Raw genomic sequence first — 26337 nt, 5'->3', positions numbered from 1 at the left:
TATGGTATAGCTAATAAAATCTAATAAATATGTGGCCTTACAGTCTACATTTAACTCCAAGGAAAAACAACATAAACCAAACTTAGAATAGAATTGAATTATTAAGCCCTGTGTAAATTGATGTTTCTTTTCTTTCTCTTTTAGATAAGGAGATAGCATGGCAAGCATTGCATCTAGTAAACGGATATAAACTACATGGGAAAATATTGGTGATAGAGTTTGGAAAGAACAAAAAGGAACGGTCAGATCTCCAGGCTGCTTCTCTGATATCACCTGCAACAGAAAGCACTACAGAAATCAGTGGTAGCTAGAGGATATAAGATTAGAGTCCTGGGAGGTCTTTCTTGCATCAGAATCTTGGTTCTAGGAATTCCTTATAGGCAGCAATTTGTTTAGAATTGAAGAAGAGAAACTTAACTGAGGGAGAGAACAATCTAATTAAGATAATCCCTTTCAGCTTTTGGAGACAATTGGTAGAAAACATTTTCTATAATCAAAGATGATATAGGACAGACAATATGCTGAGTCTGAAGGGTAGGGTACAAAGAGTATCATTTTCTCAGGACACATTACAAATGATTATTTCCAAGGATTTTTTAAATCATTATAATTTATCTAGGGTTTTAAATATTATTCCCTAGAGATAACTTTCTTTCCAAGACTGCCTCCTATATACAGAACTAAAAAAAACCTAAACGTTGAAATACTTATTTTTCAGAGTCCGTTTGTCTCTAATTTTATTCACCTAGTAAACCAATGACTAGGACCCCCAGACCTAAACATCAACAAATGCTATTAAATGAGAACTATCAGCAGTAACAGTAAGTAGTTTCATAAGTCAATACACATATTTGATTAATTCATTTTCCCCGTTATCAGTGTCTTCAAAAAGCCATATATTTTTCTAATGAAAGCACTTAGATCTGAATATTGATGTTCTTGTGGTCATTTAAGCTAGCTACCATTGAGTAATTGAATTCAAAGCAATAAACATTAAATAAGCATGTAATATATGTTAGGTATTAGATATATGAATTTTAGAAGGGGAACATACTAGCAACAATTATTAAAGGGGGATGGGAAGAAAGAGTTATCTAGGAAAGAGGCAGCCACCCCCAAATCTCCCAGTTGTTTCTGGTTGCTAGAGAATAGAAAGACATTATGGCATAGAGGAAGTAGTACAAGCTTTGGAGTCACACCTGTGTTTGAACTTCATAGCTACACTGACCACTCCATGACCTTGGCAAGTCACTTAATCTGAGCCTCAGTTTACTCATCTATAAAATGAGGATTATAATACTACTTACCTCACTGAATTATGAAGATTAAATGAGATGATATTATCCAGGCTGAAGAACAAAGAAAAAAAGAATAAAGGAAATTGAACAGAATATAGGTCCATTAAGTATTCCAGCATACTTGTAATGGGTGTGCCAGAAAAAGAGAATAAAAAGGGGCAATAAATAATGCACCTTTACAGCCAATAAATAATGGCTGTAAACATCCCTAATTTGATGAGAAATATTATCTATACATACAAGAATCTCAGCAAACCCCAAGGTGGATAAGCAAGAAGAAATCCACAGACACATCGTAATAAAAATGCTAAAACCCAAAGACAGAGAAAATCTTGAAAGCAACACGAGACAAATGAAGCATCACTTTCAAGGGAACCCCAATAAAATGAACAGCTGACTTTTCATCAGAAACAATGGAGGTGGCAGTAGGATAACAAATTCAAAGTGCTCAAAGAAAACAAGTGCTGATATAGACACCTACATCCAGTAAATCTGTTTTTCAAAAATGAAGATGAAATACATTCCCACATAATCAAAAACTGGGAAACTTTATTGCTGGCAGACCTGATTTATAGGAAATATTAAAGGATGTTCTTCAGGTGGAAAGCAAGTGACCTCAGACAATAATTTGAATCTACATGTACAAAAACAGCACGGGTAAAGGTAATTATAAGGAGTTTAAATGCATTTTTCCTTCTCTTAATTGATTTAAAAAGCAATTTAATGAAATGATATGTGTATAGTTGCATTTTGGGGCCTATAACATAAAACTGTAATATAGTTGGCAATAACAGGACAAAGGAAGTGGGTGGAAGCAAAACTGTATTACACTAAAGAAGTGACTCCAGATGGTAACTCAAACCCACAGAAACAAATGAAGAAAACAAGAAATACAAAATAAGGTTAATATTCAAAAGCTATAAATATATATTTGCTCTTCTTTATTCTCTCAGCTTCTTTAAAATAACAAAATTATATTAAATAATAAGTATAACAATGTATTGTTGGGTTTTATAACATGTAAAAATAATATATAACAATAATATAAAGAAATAGGGAAAGTAATAGGTTTATATAGGAATAAGGTTTTTTATATCATTGGAATTTAGTTAGTATATATCTGAAGCCAATTCAGTTAAGATGTGCATGATAAACCTTAGAGCAACCACTAAGGAAATAACTGAATATATATAGTGGAAATATTATTAAAGAAATTTAAACATTACATTAGAAAATTTTCAATGTAAAGCAATGCAAAAGGATAAACAAAAACAACTTGAGACATATAGAAAACAAACGCTAAAATGGCAGTCATAAATTCACCTCTGAATAAAAATAAATACCAGTGGATTGAGCAATGCAATCAAAAGACAGGGATTGTCGATAAATAAAGAAATATCCAGCAAATGGCAACTGTAAGAAAGCTGGAGTGACTACACTAATTTCTGACACAATAGACTTTAAAACAATGTCACTAGAGATAAAGAGTGACATCTTGTAATGATGAAGAATCAATACATCAGAAAGATAAAAAATTATAAACATATATGCACCTAAAAACAGCACCAAAATACATGAATAAAAAACTAAACTAAATAAAGGGAGAAATGTACAAGTCTACAATAAGAGTTGGGGGATTCAGTGCTCCATTTTCAATAATTGATGGAACAACCAGACAGAACATAAACAAGGAATTTGAAGACTTGAACAATACTAAATTATGTAGACCTCAGAGATCTATAGAATACCACCCAGCAAGAGCAGGATACACATTCTTCTCAAGTGCACATGAAACATTTCCAGAATAGACCATAAAACAAACCTCAATAAATGAAACTAACAAATACCGAGTTTCCCCGAAAATAAGATGTAGCTGGACAATCAGCTCTAATGCATCTTTTGGAGCAAAAATTAATATATGACCCAGTCTTATTTTACTATACTATAAGACTGGGTCTTATATAAGACCAGATCATATATTAATTTTTGCTCCAAAAGACACATTAGAGCTGATTGTCCAGCTACGTCTTATTTTCGGGGAAACACGGTATGAATTAGACACACTTTTAAATGACCAGTGGGTCAAAGAAGAAATCACAGGAAACTAGGAAATATTTTGAGGTGAATGAAAAGACACAACAACTAAGATTATGGGATGCAACTAAACCCATGTTTAGAGAAAATTATAAGAAATGCTTACATTTTAAAGAAATCACATATCAACAACCTCACTTTACACCTTAAGACACTGGAAAAAAGAGGAGCAAACTAAACCTAGAGCAAGCAGAAGGAAGCACATTTTTAAATTAAATAAGTAAATGACATAGAGAATAGAGAAATAGTAAAGTCAGGGAAACCAAAGTTATTCTATAAAAAGAGCAACAAAAGTGACAAACTTTTTGCTAGATTGACCAGGAAAAAAAAAAACTCATATTACTAGAATCAGAAATGAAGGAGGGAACATTACTACCAACCTTGTAAGACTAAAAAGGATTATGAGGGAACACTATGAGCAATTGTATACCAATAAATAAAATACACAAACTACTAAAACCAATGGGGGGGGGACATCTAAAATGACCTATAACGAGAGGTTAATTAGTAATTTTTTTAAATACACATAAAGAAAGGCAAGGCTCAAATGGCTTCCTGGATGAATTCTAGTAAACATTAAAGAAGAATTAATACAAATTCTTCACAAACTCTTCCAGAAACTAAGAGGAAGGAACACTTCTGACATACGAGTATGCTAAAACATGGAAAAGCCCTGAAAACATGCTAAATAAAATAACAAGTCACAAAAGATTATATATTATATGATTCCATTTATATGAAGTGTCCAGAATTGGCAAATATGTAGAGACAAAAAGTGGATTAGTGGTTGTTTAGGGCTGGGTGTGATAGCTGAAGTGTATGAGGTTTCTTTAGACGTTGATGAAAATGTTCTAAAATTGATTGTGGTAATGATTGTACAACTCTGTGAATATACTACAAACGATGACTGTAAACTTAAATGGGTAAATTCTATAGTATGTGAATTGTATCTCAAAGCCACACATACACACAGACAAAAAATTGAATACAACCCAAGTGTCCATCAGTAGGACGATGGATGAATAAATTATGGCACATCCATTTAGTGGAACACTGTACAGCCATTAAAATAATTGGGTACATCTATGAATAATACATTCTGACCTGTACAGTGTCCAGGATTTTGTGTTAAATTAAAAAACAAGAAATATGTACTGTTGATCTTTGAACAACATGGGTTTGAACTATGCAGGTCCACTTGTACATGGATTTTTTTCCATAAATACCTGTACTGTTTTCAATCCGTGGTTGGGAGTCTATGGAAGCAGAGGGCCAACTGTATGCTTAATCTATACCATTTTATATTAGAGACTTGAGCATCTGCAGACTTTAGTATCTGCATGGGTCCTGGAACCAAGCTCCCACAGATACCAAGAGACAACTAAGTTTCTAGGGAGTCAAAAGTTACACGTGGATTTCTGACTGAGTGGGGGTTCAGTGCTTCTGACCCCCATGTTTTTCAAGGGTCAACTGTATAATGTGAATACATTTTTTTAAACAAGCATTTGTATATATATGGGTGTGTGTGTGTGTGTGTGTGTGTATGAATATGAATAAATTTAGGAAAAAGCTGGGAAATATACATACCAAATTGTAAACCTTTTAGAGGTGGGATTGGATTGGCTGGAAGGGGACTTTTGCTTTATTAATTTTTTAAAGTAGTGTAGTTTGAGGTGATTTTTACTATTTTCAGTATTTTTTTAATTAAGATTTTTTTAAAAAAAATAGTCTGCCAGTGACGGCTTCCAGAATATTTGTCAGGCCTATTCTGAGGATATCATCAACCTATACTCAGGACAAACTCCTATTCCTTTGATACACTGCTCACTTAGGGTTAACTCTCCAATTTTAAATATAACTTAAGGGACAAGAAGTAAGTTATCCTGTTATAACCTCTTGCACATGTTACCCAGGCGCATACTTCTAACCTGGAATTTTCAGAAGGAACTTCTTCCTATTGGGTGGAAAAATCTCGCTTCTGCCCTTTACTAAACCTATGGACCACTAACAGAGGAAAATAAAAATGGAGCATGACTCTCAACTGGTGCATAGATAAACTGTGGTTATATCCATACAATGGAATCCTACTCAGCAATAAAAACTGTGATGAACTACATATGATACATGCAACAACTTGGATGAATCTCAAATGCATTTTGCTAAGTAAAAGAAACCAAACTCAAAATGCTACTTACTGTTTGATTCCATTTATATGATATTCTGGAAAAGAAAACTATAGGAACAGAGAACAAATCAGTGGATGCCAGGGGTTAAAAATGGGAGACTAATTACAAAATGGTACCACAAAAAATTTGTTTTATTAATGGAAATTTTCTGTATCTTTATTATAGTTACATAAGTGGGTCTGTTTGTCAAAGCTCCTAGAATTGTACACCAAAAAGGATAAATTTCACTGTGTGTAAACTTTTTAATAAATGTAATTTTGAATGGAGGAAAGAAAGTTTTTCAAAGTCATTTCCATAATGTATTGTTCCTGTTCTGTGGTCTTTTGATTACTGTTGAAGACTTAAAGCCACTTGGCTACCATTCCTTATTTTCTGCCCCCAGGTCAGCAGAAATCATCAGTTAAAAACATCCTGTATACATATACACAGAAACCTACCATTAAAAAACTCAACAGAAACAGGAAAATAATTTGCTACACACAAGGAGATAATTTCCTTAACATACAATGTATATAACTTTTTGATATACAAAAGTCAATAATCCAATTAAAAAGTAGGTAAATGAAAAGAAAATTTATAGAAACTGAAATATAAATGACTGATAAACTAAGAAAAATGCTCAGAATAATAATACACATTAGGACAACAAGCTCTCTTTAAAAAAAAACTAAAACCTTTTAGATTTATTTAAAACGTCACAAAAATAGTAAGAGTTCCCATATATTCTTCATCCACCTTTCCCTCATGTTAGCATCTTACATAATCATAGTACAATTATAAAAACCAGGAAAATAATGTTGATACAGTAGTGTTAATTAATTTACAGACCTTATTTGATTTTTTTTCAATTTGTCCCACTAATGTCCTTATATGATCAGTCCAGGATCCTACATTGCATTTTGTTATGTATCTTCCTGTTCCTGTCTGTGACAGTTATGTCTTTGTTTTTGATGACCTTGACAATTTTGAAGAGTACTGGGCAGTTATTTTGTGAAATTCCAAAATTGGGGCTTGTCTGATGATTTTCTGTAATTATATCGAGGTTATACACTTTTCGGAAGAATACCGCAGAAGTGATGTGCCTTTTTCAGTACAATTATATTAGGAAATACTTGCTGATAAGTCTTAATACTGGTGATGTTAATCTCGGTTGTCAAATAGTTAAGGTGGTGTCTGCTGTGCTTCTTCACTCTAAAGTTACTGTTTTCCTCTTTATAATTAATAAATATCTTGTAGGAAGATACATTGAGACCATTCACTATTCTGTTTCTCATGTTTTTCCCCACTAATATTAGCATTCATCAGTGGTTCTTGATGGTGACAGTTACTATTGTGATGTTTACCTAATGGTGATTGTCTATTTCTTTCATTCCTTCTATATTTATTAACTGAAATTCTGTAAGGAAGATGCCCCATCTCCCACATTTATGTACTCATTTATATCAGCATGGACTAATGTGTTTAGTTTATTCTATGACTTATAACCTAATACCATCATTATTTTGTTGCTCAAATTGTTCCAGCTTTGGCCATTGGGAGCATCTATGTCATTTCGACCTATTTACATTTTTTGACTACTCCCTTATTTCCTGGCACCACGCGGTGTTCCAGGATCATGTATTTTCCCTATGCCAGTTGTAGAGTCAACCGTTCTACATGTAGCCCTCATGCCTTTTATTGGAAAAAAACTGATATTTACTCCTAGAAACCAAGACCTGGCCACTAGGTATTATCTTTTTATAACCTGTCAGAAAATCAAATATAAAGATTGATATTACCAAATGTCTCCAAAGTACAGGAAATACAAGTTGTGATAAAAAAAACTATGGGGGATGTTTAAATTAAAAAAAAAAAAAATTATTACACTGAAAGACACATTGCCGGATTAGAGGCTAAGATGGCAGAATAGACGGGCGCTATGCCAACTGCCTCCCAGGATCACACCAAAATTACAAATAATTTATATAACATTCAACCTCGGAATTCATATGAACACTAGCTGAACAGAATCTCTAAGGATTTAAAGAAGAGGCCACCACGTCGACACTGGTAGGAGGGGTGGAGATGTGAGGCAGGGGAACCCCACTAAGACTTGGTGAGGGCCACTGACCACAACCTGTGATACCCTGGGTGGCTGCCCCACCCGCCTAGAGCTGCACTGCCAGGAGCACCCTGGGCCCCTGGTGCCTGGCCCCGAGCTCCACAGTCCATAAAGGGTTTTTGCAGTAGTTGATAGCCCGCAGCAACCTGTGAGGATTTTTGGTGGTGAGCACAGCCCCAGAGCTCATGGCACCAATTGCGGGCAGCTCACTGCAAGCCTTAGAGGGAGGACAGCGCACAATGTGGTGGACCCTTCCCCTCAACACAGCTGGTGCACAGTCGACCAGAGACTTGCTGAGCAAGCAGCCTACAGATTAAAGCTGGCAGAGAGCCTTTTTCTGGGGGTCGGGGTCTTTTAGTCCTCTGTTTTCTTTCCCCCTTTAAAAAAAAATGTTTTTACTATTACTGTTTTTCGCTTTCTCCTTTTATCCTTTTGTTTTCTTTTTTTCTCTTTCACCTTTTTGTTCCTTGTTCTTTTTCTTGTGTCTGTTTTCTTTTTGTTGTCATTTCCCAGGTTTGTTTGTCTTGTTATTGCTTTGGTTACTGTTTTTCTGTCTTGTTCTGTTTTTGTCTCTTTTACATATTTTTGTTTCTCCTGTCTGATCGTTGATACCGAGGTTTTGTGGGAGTGTATTTGTTCTTTGGTGTTGTTACTTTGCCTTGCTTTGTTTTTGTTTTGCAAAGTGGACATGGGCCTAGCACTGGTCCAGGAGTTGAAACTACAAAGAATTTGTAGAAACCACTGACCACAGCTGTTACCCACCTGTAACACCACTTTGCCCACCTACAGCTGCATTGCCAGGGGCATTCTGGGTGCCTGGGTGACTGAACCCACCCCTACAAATTCTGGAAAATTTTTTTTTTAACAAAAGCAGATGGTCCACAGAGCCCTGGGATCATCTTTGTGGTATCAGTGACCCCAAATGTGCGCCACAGCCACTCAGGAACAGCTCTTCGCAATTTGTGAGCTTGAGGTGGAGGCTGGCTGTAGTGCCCTTGTGATGCTGTACAAGGGGGTCACATGCCAGGTATTGGCATAAGATCTGAATCTGCATTAACATCTTAAAAACCACCAATCACGTCTTGTAACTCACTTGAAATCCATCCTGCCCAGCTAGTGCTGCATCGCCAAGGGTACCCTCAACACTGGGTCAAATAGCTAGACAAATGCCCCTAAAGAGCCCCTTTCAATAGTCGGGCCTTATGGGCAATTGTCAGGTGACATCAGGACTAGGGGGCTCTGGAACTTTTGCTAAACTGCCTCAGGACCAATATTGGTGGCACCCAGCCTCAATTCACAGAGACCACCCCCATGTAACTCCAGGTCCAGCACAGGCAGCAGCCAACCACATACAGCTTTAGGGCACCTACCAGGTAGCCATGGCCTGCTAACAGGGCTGAAACAGCCCTGAGTGGGAGCCCTGCCCAAGAGACACCAAAACCAATAACACCCACAGGCCAGTGACTGACCAAACCAGAGCACTACCTGGTTGAACCTACAAGTGGCACTCTCAAAGGAAATTTTCCACAGGCACAAGAGCCCACAGGGGCCAAGCTTCCTCTGAGGGGGTCAACTTCCACAGAGCAACTCATACACTGTGAGCAGAGCTAATTATCCCAGCTAATCAGCCTGAGGGTCAATCCCATCCTCAGACAAGCCAAAAGCAATTAAAGATCAACTACAACAGCGACATCTCGAACACATTGGACAGGAGAATAGGGAGACTATGCAATCTGAATATAAAGGACACATACTACATAAGACCACTCAGCAATGACTGAGAGACATAGGTGATGTACCTAATACATTGAAGCAATCACAGAGCAACAGCCAGAATGAGGAAACAAAGAAACATGTCCCAAATAAAAGATCAGAAGGAACCTCTAGAAATGGAACTAAATGAATCAGAGGTAACCAGCCTATCAGAAACAGAGTTTAGAACACTGATGGTAAGAATGTTTAAGGAACTTAGTGAGAACATAAAGAAGGATAGAGGAATCATAAAAAACAACCAGTTGGAAATAAAGAATACAATAACTGAAATGAAGAACACACTCGAAGGAATCACCAGTAGATTAGATGAAGCAGAGGATCAGATCACTGATTTAGAAGACAAGATAGCAGAAATCACCCAACTGTAACAACAAAAAGAAAAAAAATCAATGAAAATAGGTTAAGAAACCTGTGGGACAACATCAAGCACAACAACATTCACATCAAAGGACTACCAGAAGGAGAAAAGGAGCAAGGGAACAAGAACATATTTGAAGAAATAATGACTGAAAACTTCCCCAACCTGGTGAACGAAATCGAAATACAAGCCCAGGAAGTACAGAGAGTTCCAAACAAGATGAACCCAAACAGTCCCACACCAATACACATTATAGTTCAAATGACAAAGGTTAAAGACAGAGAATCCTAAAAGCAACAAGAGAAATACAGTGGGTTACATACAAGGGAATTCCTACAATGTTTCCCTGAAAATAAGACCTAACAAGAAAATAAGCCCTAGCATGATTTTTCAGGATGACATCCCCTGAACAGAAGCCATAATGCATCTTTTGGAGCAAAGTTAATATAAGACCCAGTCTTATTTTCTAGGAAACATGGTATAAGACTATCAGCTGAGTTTTCTACAGAAACTCTGCAGGCCTGAAGGGAGTGGCAGGAAATATTCAAAGTGATGAAAAACAAAGGCCTACAACCAAAATTGCTCTACCCAGCAAGGATATCACTTAAAATTGAAGGAGAGATAAGAGCTTCACAGAAAAGCATAAGCTAAAGGAATTCATTGCCACAAAATCAGCATTGCAGGAAATGTTAAAGGGGTTTTCTAAATAGAAAAAAGGGAAAAACAAATTAAAAAAAGGAAGATCAGAAATACGAATAACAAAATGGCAATAAATATGTACCTATCAATAATCACTTTAAATGTGAATGGGCTAAATGCTCCAATCAAAAGACATAGAATGGCTGAGTGGATAAGAAAACAGGACCCATGCATATGCTGCTTACAAGAGACTCATCTCAGATCAAAAGACACACACAGACTGAAAGTAAAGGGATGGAATAAGATATTTCACACAAATGGAAATGAGAAAAAAAAATGGGTATCAATACATATTTCAGACAAAATAGACTTTAGAATGAAGACTCCAATAAAAGACAAAGAAGGTCATGACATAATTATAAAGGGATTGATCCAACAAGAGGACATAACCTTAGTAAACATCTATGCACCCAACATAGGAGCTCCTAACTACATAAAACAATTTATGACTGACATAAAGTTAGAGATCAACAGTAGCACTATCCTAGTAGGGGACTTCAAAACCCCTTTGTCACCAATGGACAGATCCTACAGACAGAAAATCAACATGGAAACAGTGGCCTTAATTGACACTTTAGACCAGTTGGATTTAACTGATATTTTTAAAGTATTTCACCCCAAACCAGCAGAATATACATTCTTCTCAAGTGCACATGGAACATTTTCCAAGATAAACTACATGCTAGGCCACAAATCATCTCAATAATTTTAAGAAGATTTAAATCATATCAAGTATCTTCTTTGACCATAATACTATGAAACTAGAAATCAATTATAAGAAGAAATCTGGAAAACACACAAATACATGAAGGCTGAATAACATGTTACTAAATAACGAGTGGGTCAATAATGAGATCAAGGAAGAAATCAAAAGATACCTTGAGACAAAAAAAAAAAGGAAACACAATTACTCCAAATCTATGGGATGCAGCAAAAGCAGTCCTAAGACGCAAATTCATAGCAATGCAGGCCTAGTTAAATAAACAAGAAAAATCTCAAATCAACAGGCTGTCTTTACACCTAAGGGAACTGGATAAAGTACAACAAAACAAGCCCAAAGGGAGTGCAAGGAAGGAAATAATAAAGATCAGAGCAGAAATAAATGAAACAGAGACCAAATAAATAAAATACAAAAGATCAATGAAACCAAGAGCTGGTTTTTTGAAAAGATAAAAAATCGACAAACCCTTAGCCAGATTCACCAAGAAAAAGAGAGGGAGGCCCCAGATTAATAAAATCAGAAATGAAAGAGGAGAAGTGACAAGAGATACCACAGAAATACAGAAAATTTTAAGGAAATACTACGAGCAACTATATGCCAACAAATTAGACAATCTGAAAGAAATGCATAAATTTCTAGAAGCATACAATCTTCCTAGACTGAATCAAAAAGAAACAGAAACTCTGAACAGACTGATTATTAGCAAAGAATTTGAATCAGATAGCAACAAGCTCCCAACAAGCAAAAGTCCTGGACCAGATGAATTCACCTTCACAGGTGAATTTTACAAAACATTCAAAAAAGAATTAATACCTATTCTCCTCAAACTATTCCAAAAAATCCAGAAAGAGGGAAGGCTCCCAAGCACATTTTATGAGGCCACTATTACTCTGATCCCTAAACCAGATAGAGACATTACAAAAACAGAAAACTACAGGCCGATATCCCTAATGAACATAGATGCAAAAATCCTCAACAAAATTCTAGCAAACCGGATTCAGCAACACATTAAAAAGATCATACACCACGATCAAGTGGGATTCATTCATAGCATGCAAGGTTGGTTTAATATCCGCAAATCAATGAATGTGATACACCACATTAACAAAATGAATAAAAATCATATGATCATATCAATAGATGCAGGAAAAGCACTTGACAAAATCCAGCATCCATTTATGATTAAAAAAAAAAAACTCTTAGCAAAGTGGGACTAGAGGGATCATATCTCAAAATGATCACAATAAAGGCCATATGTGATACACCCACAGCTAACATCATACACAATGGGGAAAGGTTAAAACCTTTCCCCTTAAGATGAGGAACAAGACAAGGCTGCCCACTCTCACCACTTTTATTCAATATACTTCTGAAAGTTCTAGCCCCAGCAGTCAGACAAAAAAAATAATTAAAAGACATCCAAATTGGAAAGGAAGAAGCAAAAGTGTCTTTATATGCAGATGACATGATACTATATAGACAGAACCCCAAAGACTCCACCAAAAAACTATTAGAAGTGATAAATAAATTTAGTAAAGTAGCAGGATACAACATTAATGTTCAGAAATAAGTTGCATTTGTATACACCAATAATAAACTATCAGCAGAGGAAATCAAGAAATCCATCTCATTTAAAATTGCTTCAAAAATAATAAAATACTTAGGAATAAATTTAACCAAGAAGTAAAAGACTTGTACTCAGAAAATTATAAGACACTGAAGAGAGAAATCAAAGAAGATAAAAATAAATGGAAACACATACCATGTTCATGGGTAGGAAGAATTAATATGATTAAAATGTCAATAACTACCTAAGGCAATATACAGATTCAACATAATTCCTATCAAACTTCCAATGACATTTTTCCCAGAAATAGAATATATAATCCTAAAATTTGTATGGAACAATAAAATAACCCGAATAGCCAGGGCAATCTTGAGAAATAAGAACAAAGCGGGCAGTATAATGCTACCCAACATCAAATCATACTACTAGGCAATAGTAATCAAAACAGTATGGTACTGGCATAAAAACAAACATATAGATCAATGGAACAGAATAGACAGCCCAGAAATTAATCCATTAATATATGGTCACTTAATCTATGACAATGGAAGCAAGAATATACATTGGGGTAAAGACAGTCTATTTAATAAATTGTGATGGGAAACCTGGACTGACATATGCAAAAAAATGAAACTGGACCACCTCCTTACGCTGTATATGAGAACAAATTCAAATGGATTAAAGACTTATCTGTAAGACCCGAAAACATAAAATTCCTAAAAGAAAATATAGGGAGTAAATTTGCAGGCACTGCCCTGAGTAATATTTTTACTGATATATCCTCTCGGGCAAAGGAAGTGAAAGAAAAAATAAACATAGGGGATTACATCAAACTTAAAAGCTTTTTCACAGCAAAGGAAGCCATCAATAAAACAAAGAGGCAGCCTACTGAATGGGAGAAGATATTTGTCAATGATACATCTGATAAAGGGTTAATATCCAAAATTCATAAAAGACTCATTCAGCTCAACACCAAAATAACAAGCAAACCAATTAAAAATGGGCAGAGGACATGAAGAGACATTTCTCTAAAGAGGACATAAAGATGGCCAACAGACATACGAAAAAATGCTCAACCTCACTAATCATTAGAGAAATGCAAATAAAAACCACAATGAGATACCACCTCACTCCAGTCAGAATGGCTATCATCAGTAAATCAATAAACAAATGCTGGCGAGGATGTGGAGAAAACAGAGCCCTCGTGCACTGCTGGTGGGATTGCAGATTGGTGCAGCCACTATGGAAATCAGTATAGCAGTATCTCAAAATACTGGAAATGGAACTACCTTATGACCCAGAAATTCCACTCTTAGGTATCTATTCAGAGAAATTCAAATCACTAATTCAAAAAAATTTATGCACCCCTATGTTTATCGCAGCACTATTCACAATAGCCAGGACATGGAAACAACTGAAATGCCCATCAGTAGATAACTGGATTAAGCAACCGTGGTACATTTATACAATGGAGTATTACGCAGCCATAAAGAAGAAAGAAATCTTACCATTTGCAACAACATGGATGGACATAGAGAACATTATGTTAAGTGAAATAACTCAGACAGAGAAAGACAAATACCATATGATCTCACTTATATGCGGAATCTAAAGAAAAGAATAAGTGAATGAACTAATCAGAAACTGTCTCAGAGATATAGAGGAAAAACTGAGGGTTGCTAGATGGGAGGGGGCTGGGGATGAGGGAGAAGGCGAGGGTATTAGAAAGCACAGTTGGTAACCACAAGATTGCCATGGGGATACAAAAAACAGTTTGGGGAATATAATCAATAATGTTGTAAAGATTTTATAGGATATCTGATGGACACTTGTCTTATTAGGGAGACCACCTCATGGACAGTGTAGGTGCCTGGCCACTGCAGTGTACACCTGAACCTGAAGCTGAATAATAATGAATGTTAAGTACAATTTTATATATATATATATATATATATATATATATATATATATATATATATATATATATATGTATATAGTCACAGGATGTGGAGTACAGCATAAGGAATAGAGTCAGTGGAACTGTAACCGCTATATACGATGTCAGAGGGGTAGTAAATTTGGGGGGAGGCTATCACTTTGTGAAGGGTATAAATGTCTAATTATTACATTGTTTTGTACACCTGAAAATAATAATTTTAAAAACTTTCATTTTAGTTTTTTAATTCAAATTTTTATTTGTTTACAATTGGATGCTTGTTTTTTTGTATTATAAAGGAATTTCAGCACTTATTTTTTAACATATTATGTTACAAGAAATTTTATGTAACAAGTAATTACAAAACACAGGAACACATACAAAGTACAAACAATTTTATGTACTGGTAACACATTTACATATTGTAATAGATATATATGGTGTCATAGGGGCAATAGATTGCGAGAGGGGAGTCACCACTGAGGGGTGAAATGTCTATTGCATTGTTTTGTACACCTGAAACTAATTTTTCAAACAAATAAACTGATTAGAAAAGAAAAAAAGAGACATTATACATGAAAGGAAATTCAAATGGTAACAAATTCATATGCAGGACGTCATAGCAATGGCGGCAGCGGGGCGCACTTTTTGAGTTCTCCGTCGGATCTTATCAGAAACGGGAAGCTTATAACCCATCAAAGGACTCTCTGCTCATCACGCAGAACAGTGAAGAGACTCGCGCAGGGATTTCTTGCAGGTGGGGAAAAATTGGGCGAGCAGGGGAAGAAGGAAGGGAGCGGAGCGGAGACACGCCGCACCTGCGGCGGCGGTGGGGACGCGGGTTGGGATCGCGGTCCACACCTGTGGCGGTAGAAATTCGGCCCCCACCCTCGGGTTGTGGAAATCTGCTCCGCACCTGTGCCTGTGAAATTCCAGCCCACACCCACGGCTACAGATACGCAGGATATCCCAGGACGGAGGAGAGCCCGGAAGCCACGAGGTGGGCGTTTTGCCCTGCGTCCCACAGCGGACCTCTCCCGCTGCAGGGGCAGCATATCCAGCATTAACTTCAGCTAATAACCTCAGTTGGTCCTTGGGCCGGACAAGGAACACAGACTCCGTGCCTGGGCACCTTCCCCCGCTCTTCTGACCCTACCCCCGCCTTTCTAGAGACTTGATCTAGCCCCTGCACTAAGGAGCAGCGGCAGATTACAGAGGCGCCTTGGAGCCCCGGCTCCGGGAAGACAGGCGGGCCCAGGGAGGAGGCTAGGAGCTGGGAATCTTCCGCCCCCAGCCACCACCTTTTCTGGCCTGCGGGAAGAGTGTTAAGACAGCGGGGCTGGGAAAGAGAAGACCCCTCCTTCCATCCCCAGCCCCCACCCTTTCTAGCCAGCCTAGAGCGGGGCAAACACATCCCCAGCTGCAGAGACGCAGGGGTTCCCAGGACAAAAGAGAGAACACAAAAGCCAAGTGCCGGACTCTACTTTGCGTCCCACAGCAGACCTCTCCCTCCCGCAGAGGGAGGATATCTAGCATTTGAGACTATTAAACTCCATACCTGGGCCCCTCCCCCCGCTCTTCCAATCCTACCCCCACCCTTCCAGAGACTTAAACTGGCTCCTGATCTGAAGAGCAGTGTCAGATTACAGAGGAGCCTTGGGGTTTGGGCTAAGGGAAGACTGGCCGCTGGCTTTGGTCCAGGGAAGAGGCTGAGAAGAGTGTGGTTTGCCCTGGACTAGGAGACAGAAGACTCATCCACCCCCAGATACCACCGTTTCTGGCCTGTGGGTGGGGTGTGACACAGCTGGGCTGGGAAAGAGAAGACCCCTCTTTCCATCCCCAGCCCCCACCCTTTCTGGCCTGCCTAGGGCGTGGCAATTACATCGGCGGAGGCACTCCCAGGGATCAGCAGTAAGTGGCATATACAGCACTCAGCTTTCAGCAGCTGAGGAATTCCCTGCCGGCCACACACACACACAGGGAAGAGGTGCCCTAAGACTCAGGAGAGCTGGACACAGGGCTGGTGGTGCTATTCTCGGTGTGCATATGTGCCAGCAAGGGCAGAAACTGCACTGACTTTGTAAAACCTACTGTCCAGACCACTCAGCCCCACGCATCTAAAGCTGCAGCCTCAGAGTCACTCTGGGCATCAGGTGACCGGCTCTACCTGCACAATACGCAGGGGATTACTTGGTGGGCTTAAGCCACAACTGGCGCTGTCTTTTTTTTTTTTTTTCTTTTCTTTCTGTTTTGATTTGTCTTTATATTTTTGACATCTTTGCCTGTGTCGAGTGGGGATTCTGTGCTACAGCAGAGAACAACTTGGAGATTACTTGGTGGGCTTAAGCCACAACTGGCGCTGTGTTTTTTGTTTGTTTGTTTGTTTGTTTTTTGTTTGTTTGTTTGTTTTTGTTCTGTGTTGATTTGTCTTTATATTTTTGACATCTTTGCCTGTGTCGAGTGGGGATTCTGTGCTACAGCAGAGAACAACTTGGAGATTACTTGGTGGGCTTAAGCCACAACTGGCGCTGTGTTTTTTGTTTGTTTGTTTGTTTTTTGTTTGTTTGTTTTTTGTTTGTTTGTTTGTTTTTTGTTCTGTGCTGATTTGTCTTTATATTTTTGACATCTTTGCCTGTGTCGAGTGGGGACTCTATGCTATAGCAGAGAACAACCTGGAGATCACTTGGTGGGCTTAAGCCACAACTGGCGCTGTGGTTTTTGTTTGTTTGTTTGTTTGTTTGCTTGTTTTGTTCTGTTTTGATTTGTCTTTATATTTTTGACATCTTTGCCTGTGTCGAGTGGGGACTCTGTGCTATAGCTGAGAACAACCTGGAGATTACTTGGTGGGTTTAAGCCACAACTGGCGCTGTGTTTTTTTTTGTTCTGTTTTGATTTGTCTTTATATTTCTGACATCTTTGCCTATGTCGAGTGGGGGTTGTCGATTGTTTTTTTTACATGTGAATGTATTTGACTTTTTCCTTGTTGTTATTGTTGTGTTTGGTGATTTGCTTTGTTCTGTAATTGCCCTACCAGTGCCCAGCTTAAGAGGCACAAGATTCAACATACCCAGCGGCCAACTCCAGGCCAAGCCAGAGTACTACCGGGTTTGACCTACAAGTGACACACTCAGAGGGGATTCTTTACAGGCACATAGAGGCCAAAGGGCAAACCACATCTAAGCGGTCAATCCTCACGCAGCAGAATACCCTGCGTGGGCAAAGCCAAGTCTCACAACTAGTCAGCCTAGGAGTTAACTCCACCTACTCACAAGCGAAAAGCAATTAAGGATCTTCTTTAACAGGACAATATACACAACACAAGAGTCACTTTTAGAGCACACGCAGGGGAGAAGAACGAAGTAGTGCAAGTCAAATATAAAGGACATTTATTATATACTAATCCAGCAAGAACTAAGAACTCCAGGGCACCTATCTAATACATCGAAGCAAACACAGAGAGTCAGCCAGAATGAGGAAACAAAGAAACATATCCCAAATAAAAGAACAGAAGAAACCTTCAGAAATGGAACTAAATGAAGCAGAGGTAACCAAACTGTCAGAGACAGAGTTCAGAATACTGATGATAAGAATGTTTAAGGAACTTAGAGAGGACATCAAGAAGGATGTAGAAATCATAACGAACAACCAGTTAGAACTAAAGAACACAGTTACCGAAATAAAGAACTCACTTGAAGGAATTAACAGCAGGTTAGATGAAGCAGAGGATCGAATCAGCGACTTAGAAGACAAGTTAGCAGAGATCACCCAAACAGAACAACAGAAAGAAAAAAGAATAAAAAACAATGAAGATGGTTTAAGAGACCTATGGGATAACATCAAGCGCAACAACATGCGCATCATAGGAATACCAGAAGGTGAAGAGAAGAAACAAGGGATTGAGAACATATTTGAAGTAATAATGTCTGAAAATTTCCCTAACCTGATGAAGGAAACCAACATACAAGTCCAGGAAGTGCAGAGAGTTCCAACCAGGATAAACCCAAACAGGTCCACTCCAAGACACATTATAGCTAAAATGGCAAAGATTAAAGACAAAGAGAGAATCCTAAAAGCAGCAAGAGAAAGACAGAGGGTTACATACAAGGGAACTCCCATAAGACTATCAAATGACTTTTCTGCAGAAACATTGAAGGCCAGGAGGGAGTGGCAGGAGATACTCAAAGTGATGGAAAACAAAGGCCTACAACCTAGGTTGCTTTATCCAGCAAGGCTATCATTTAAAATTGACGGGGAGATAAAGAGCTTCCCAGAAAAGAATAAGCTAAAGGAATTCATTACCACCAAGCCAGCATTGCAAGAAATACTAAAAGGACTTCTGTAAATAGAAGAAAGACGAAAACAATTTATCCACAAATTTAAAAATGGCAATAACTATGTACTTATCAATAATCACTTTAAATGTAAATGGTTTAAATGCTCCAATCAAGAGACATAGGGTGGCTGAATGGATAAGAAAGCAAGACCCTTGTATATGCTGTATACAAGAGACTCACCTCAGATCAAAAGACACACACAGGCTAAAAGTGAAGGGTTGGAGTAAGATATTCCATGCAAATGGAAATGAGAAAAAAGCTGGAGTTGCAATACTTATCTCTGACAAAATAGACTTTAAAATGAAGAAAATATTAAAAGACAAAGATGGACACTATATAATAATAAAGGGATCAATTCGACAAGAGGATATAACCCTAGTAAACATCTATGCACCCAACATAGGAGCACCTAAATATATAAAACAGATATTGACTGACATAAAGATGGAGATCAACAGTAACACTATCATAGTAGGGGACTTCAACACACCTCTGACAACAAGGGACAGGTCTTCCAGACAGAAAATCAATACGGAAACAACAGCCTTAAATGACACATTGGACCACTTGGATTTAACCGATATTTTCAGAGCATTCCACCCCAATGCTGCAGAATACACGTTCTTCTCAAGCGCACATGGAACATTCTCCAAGATAGACCATATGTTAGGCCACAAAGCAAGTCTGGATAAATTTAAGAAAATTGAAATCATACCAATTGTCTTCTCTGACCACAGTGCTATGAAATTAGAAATGAACTACAGGAAAAAGACTGGAAGACTCACAAATTCATGGAGGCTGAATAATATGTTACTAAACAATGAATGGGTCAAACAGGAGATCAAGGAAGAAATCAAAAGATATCTCGAGACAAACGAAAATGAAAATACAACGACCCAAAATCTATGGGATGCAGCAAAAGCAGTCCTAAGAGGGAAGTTCATAGCACTGCAGGCCTACCTAAAGAAACAAGAAACATCACTAATCAACAGTTTATCTTCACACTTAAGGGATCTGGAAAAAGAACAACAAAATAAGCCCAAAGGGAGTACAAGGAAGGAGATAATAAAGATCAGAGCGGAAATAAATGAAATAGAAACCAGAAAAACAATACAAAAGATCAATGAATCCAAGAGTTGGTTCTTAGAGAAGATAAACAAAATTGACAAACCTTTAGCCAGACTCATTAAAAAAAAGAGAGAGAGGACCCAAATTAATAAAATCAGTAATGAAAGAGGAGAAGTGACAACAGACACCGCAGAGATACAAAAAATCCTAAGAAATTTCTATGAGCAACTGTATACCAACAAATTTGACAACCTGGAAGAAATGGACAATTTCCTAGATGCATACAACCTCCCAAGGCTAACTCAAGAGGAGACAGAAAACCTGAATAGACTGATTACCACCAAGGAAATTGAATCAGTAATCAACAATCTCCCAACAAACAAAAGCCCTGGACCAGATGGCTTTACAGGTGAATTTTACAGAGCGTTCCAAAAAGAATTGTCACCTATTCTCCTCAAACTCTTCCAAAAAATCCAGAGGGAGGGAAGACTCCCAAACACTTTTTACGAAGCCACTATCACCCTGATCCCAAAATCAGACAAAGACACCACAAAAAAAGAAAACTACAGGCCGATATCGCTAATGAACATAGATGCAAAAATCCTCAACAAAATACTAGCAAACAGAATTCAGCAATATATTAAAAAGATTATACACCATGATCAAGTGGGATTCATCCCTGGTATGCAAGGGTGGTTCAACATCCGCAAATCAATTAATGTGATACACCACATTAACAAAATGAAAAATAAAAATCATATGATCATATCAATTGACGCAGAAAAAGCATTTGATAAAATTCAGCAGCCATTTATGATAAAAACCCTTAAGAAAGTGGGAATAGAGGGATCATATCTCAACATAATAAAGGCCATATATGATAGACCCACAGCTAACATCATACTCAATGGGGAAAAACTAAAACCATTCCCCTTAAAATCAGGAACAAGGCAAGGCTGCCCACTTTCTCCACTTCTATTCAACATAGTGCTGGAAGTTCTAGCCACAGCAATCAGACAAGAAAAAGAAATAAAAGGCATCCAAATCGGTAAGGAGGAAGTAAAACTGTCATTATATGCAGATGATATGATACTATATTTAGAGAACCCTAAAGACTCCACCAAGAAACTATTAGAGCTGATAGATGAATTTAGTAAAGTAGCAGGATACAAAATTAATATTCAGAAATCAGTTGCATTTGTATATACCAATAATAAAACATCAGAAGGAGAAATTAAAAAAGCAATTCCGTTTACAATTGCTCCAAAGACTATAAAATACCTGGGAATAAATTTAACCAAAGAAGTAAAAGATCTGTACTCAGAAAATTATAAGACACTGAAGAAAGAAATGAAAGAAGATACAAATAGATGGAAACACATACCATGTTCATGGATAGGAAGAATTAATATAGTTAAAATGTCCATACTGCCTAAGGCAATATATATATTCAACGCAATTCCTATCAAACTACCAACGACATTTTTCACAGAAATAGAACATATAATCCTAAAATTTATATGGGATAACAAAAGACCCCGGATATCTTCAACAATCTTGAGAAATAAGAACAAAGTGGGAGGTATAACAATACCTGACTTCAAATTATACTACAAGGCTACAGTAATCAAAACAGCATGGTACTGGCATAAAAACAGACCCATAGATCAATGGAACAGAATAGAGAGTCCAGAAATAAATCCATGCCTATATGGCCACTTAATCTATGACAATGGAAGCAAGAATGTACGGTGGGGTAAAGACAGTCTATTCAATAAATGGTGCTGGGAAACTTGGACAGACACATGCAAAAAGATGAAGCTGGATCACCTCCTTACACCACATACAAAAATAAATTCAAAATGGCTTAAAGATTTAAATGTAAGATCTGAAACCATAAAATTCCTAGAAGAAAATATAGGAAGAAACTTCACAGACATTACCCGGAGTAAGATTTTTACTGATATATCCCCTCGCGCGAGGGAAGTAAGAGGAAAAATAAACATGTGGGATTACATCAAACTAAAAAGCTTTTTCACAGCAAAGGAAACCATCAATAAAACAAAAAGGGATCCTACTGATTGGGAAAAGATATTTGCCAATGATATATCTGATAAGGGGTTAATATCACAAATTTATAAAAAACTCACTCAACTCAACTCCAAAAAAACAAACAACCCAATTAAAAAATGGGCAGAGGACATGAAGAGACATTTTTCTAAAAAGGACACACAGATGGCAAACAGACATATGAAGAAATGTTCAACCTCACTAACCATTAGAGAAATGCAAATAAAAACCACAATGAGATACCACCTCACCCCAGTCAGGATGGCTATCATCAATAAATCAACAAACAACAAGTGCTGGCGTGGATGCGGAGAAAAGGGAACGCTGGTGCACTGTTGGTGGGAATGCAGATTGGTGCAGCCACTATGGAAAACAGTTTGGAGATATCTCAAAAATCTGAAAATGGAACTACCTTATGATCCAGCAATCCCACTCCTAGGTATCTATCCGGAGAAATCCAAAACTCCAATTCAAAAATCTTTATGCACTCCTATGTTTATTGCAGCACTATATACAATAGCCAAGACCTGGAAACAACCGAAATGCCCATCAGTAGATGACTGGATTAAGAAACTGTGGTACATTTATACAATGGAGTATTACGCAGCCATAAAGAAGAAAGAAATCTTACCATTTGCAACAACATGGATGGACCTAGAGAACATTATGTTAAGTGAAATAAGTCAGAAAGAGAAAGACAAATACCATATGATCTCACTTATATGCGGAATCTAAAGAAAAGAATAAGTGAATGAACTAATCAGAAACAGTTTTGGAAACATGGAGGGAAAAACAGAGGGTTGCTAGAGGGGCGGGGGGGTGGGGATAAGGGGAAGGTGAGAGGTTTTGGGAACGTACAGAGGGATAGTGGATGGGGGGAGGGGGGTTCACACAGTGTGAGGGATATAAATGATAAATGTCTAAGTTTTGCTTTGTCTTGTGCACCTGAAACTAATTAATAAAAAAAAAAAAAAAGCTGGGAAAAAAAAAATTCATATGCACATTTCAATATCATTAATAATCAGAGCGATGTAAATTAATACAGTAAAATGATATCAGTTTCACCCCGTAAGACTACCAATAATCCAACATACATATATAAGGAACCATGTACAAAAACATTCTTTTTAGTATTGTTTACGATAAAAAATAATTGAAAAAATTAATATTATAGTAGAATGGGCAAGGAAACTGGTTTTTAATGTATGCTGATTGGCATTGAAGGCTGGATCGATCAATTTAGAGCAGTAATGCACAAAATATACATATGTAAAGTTCTAAATGCCACTAGACAGTAAAATGTGTTAAGTTGTGAAATGTATATATGCTTCATTCAATTTTCATAGAATATTAAGATTTATACAAGGTCATTTGACAAATCTGTATGTATGTGTTGATATATACCCACTACTTATGTAGGCTACTTAATATGAAATATTACAATTTGATACCTTCCCTGGAGTCATTTAGCTTTTTATTAGAATTGCACCTTTTTAAATTCTGTGATATTCATCATTTTATATGTTGAATTACAATTGTTTTCATGGGCCTTATATTTCTGACAATTGTGTCCTCCAACTCAATAAAGGGTTGCACTAAAAAAAAAAGATACATTGCCATTAATCCCCCTCAAAATACTCCCCCTCACTTCAAACACACTTATCCCATCATTCTTGCCACTTTCTAAGGCAGTTCTGGAAGTCCTCTTTCATGTGTGTCTCTCGTTGCACTGTCGTGGCTACCTGGATGTCTTGAATCGATTCAAAACACTTAAGTTTGATGGTCATTTGACTTTGGAGAACAGCCAGAAGACGCAGGGTGCCAGATTCAGTAAATAAGGTGGAAGAGGACACACCATAATGTTTTTATTTGACATAAATTGCCGTACCAGAAGCGATGTGTGACATGGAGCATTGTCATGATGGTGGATGAAGTATTTTGAGGGGAATTAATGGCAATGTGTCTTTTACTGTAATCGTTTTTTTTTAAATATAAACCAGGGATGTCCAAACATTTTCAACATTTTTCAACAAGGGTCATATTTGGTAAAATACACAAACAGCCAGGCCACTCACTCGAGATGAAGTACATATTGCCTCACCTGGTTTATTTAAGTAAACTAAATATATTTTTGGAATTTGCTGCGGGCCAATAAAAAATGGATCGTGGGCCGCAGTTGGCCCATGGGCCGCAGTTTGGACACCCCTGATTTAAACATTCACCATATTTTTTATCACACCTCGTAAATACTCTTCATACACTTTGGATGGGAATATAAATAAGCATAAACTTTTGGGAGGACAATTTGGAAATATCTATTAAAATTATAACTGTGAAGATCTAGCAAATCTTCCAGAAATACTTATACATATGCTCAAGGAAATATGTACAGGCATATTCATTGCAGCATTGTAATAGCAAAAACCTGGAAACAGCTTAAAAGTTCATCAGTAGGGACTGATAAGTTAAAAAAAATTATTGTGATACAACCATACAATAAAATATGTTGGCACTGAAAGGAATGCGACAGATCTGTAGATATTGATGTGGACCTTGCTTCGTATTTCATTGAGAAATAAAAGCAATCAGATGAGAACTTCCTCATCTTTATCACCAAATCTACCATCTGCTTACGTTTGTGCATCCATTCTGCTTTTCTCCACGTACTGTATGCATAGTGAATGGTTAAGGGTATGAGATCGAATGACACACTCCCAGTGTTCAAATCCTGACTAACATTTACAAGTTGTGTGACCTTGAGTAAGTTATTTAAACTTGCTGTGCCTTACTTAAGTTTTTTGTTTGTTTGTTTGTTTAAGTGAGTGAGAGCAATAATAGTATCTACCTCACAGGGTTGTTGTGAGGATTAAATGATAAAGTGTTTTGAATATTACCTGGTACATAGTAAGAACTCAATAAATGTTAGATTATTATTTAATGAACAACTAGGGCAGTGCTTCATGAAGAAAGAGGCTGCTAAGTTTCAGTAAGAGTGTTATGGCATTTTTACTTACCTGCCTACCATCCTCCAATCCACAGCTCAGTGACAGCCATGGAATGGCCAGCTTACTGGTACCAAAGGGGACAATGCAATCCTTGTTCCAAAGAGTTATGGTTTTGTGTTTGACCTACCCGGTGGCTCCCTAAGGGATCAGTGTAGGGACATGCCTTTGTTTTGCCCTCCCACCCTACACTCTCAAGACTTGATGAGGCCTCCTGTGCAGCAATGTTTTCATAGTTATTTTGTGGTAAAGTTCACATAACAAAATTTACCATCTTAACCATCTTAAGTGTACAGGTAGGTGGTATTAAATATATTCATATTCCTGTGGGACCATCACCACTATACATGTCCAGAATTCTTCATCTTCCAAAACTGAAACTCTGTAAACAACTCCCTCTACCCAACCCCTAGCAGCCACAATTCTACTTTCCAACTTTATGAATTTGACTACTCTAAGGGCCTCATATAAGTGAAATTTTACAGTATTTGATTTTTTGTGACTGGCTTATTTTCATTTAGCACAATGTCCTCAACCTTCATCCATGTTTTGGCATATGTTAGAATTCCCTTCCTTTTTAAAGGTCACATAATATTCCACTGAATGTATATACCACATTATACTTATCCATTCGTCCATCAATGTATGTATAATGTATGTAGAAGTGAAAATATCATATCACCAAAGATGGAAGCATATAAATAAAGATTTACTGGTGAATAATTTTTGCATTTATCATGAAGTGGTAAAGTACTAATTTAAGGTAGACTATAAATTTAAGGATACATGATGTAACCTCTAACCCTCTGGAGCAGGATTTCTCAACCTTGTCACTATTGACTTTTTGGACTTGATAACTCTTGTTGGGGGGGGGACTCTCTTGTGTGTTACTAGATGTTAAGAGTATCCTTGACCTCTATCCACTGGGTGCCATTAATACCCCCAAGTGTGGCAACAAAATATCCCCTGACATTACCAAATGTCCCCTGGGTACCAAAGTCACATCTAGTCGTGAAATACTACTGTAGAATAACCACAAAAAGCATTAGAAAATGATACCAAAAAATGCTGATAGAAGACTCAAAATGGAGTAATAATCATGAGAAACTTGATTAATTCAAAGTAAGGAA

At 37.3% G+C, this 26337-nt stretch overlaps 1 protein-coding gene across 2 annotated transcripts in view; it reads left to right on the top strand.

Moving 5' to 3' along the window:
• The window catches only part of RBM41 (RNA binding motif protein 41), a 66177-nt gene extending 60324 nt beyond the window's left edge, over nt 1–5853 (top strand). For both annotated transcript variants that reach the window (XM_019717706.3, XM_019717707.3), the window contains one exon: nt 145–5853. In XM_019717706.3, coding sequence (XP_019573265.1) covers nt 145–311 — 167 coding nt within the window. In that variant the 3' untranslated portion in view covers nt 312–5853. The remainder of the gene's footprint in view (nt 1–144) is intronic.
• The last annotated feature ends 20484 nt before the right edge of the window (nt 5854–26337 follow it).

The sequence above is a fragment of the Rhinolophus sinicus genome, chromosome 18 (genome assembly GCF_057876585.1).
Source record: "Rhinolophus sinicus isolate RSI-liver-muscle chromosome 18, RSI-T2T, whole genome shotgun sequence".
Taxonomy (NCBI): Eukaryota; Metazoa; Chordata; class Mammalia; order Chiroptera; family Rhinolophidae; genus Rhinolophus; species Rhinolophus sinicus.
This window is presented reverse-complemented; position numbering and strand designations above follow the sequence as displayed.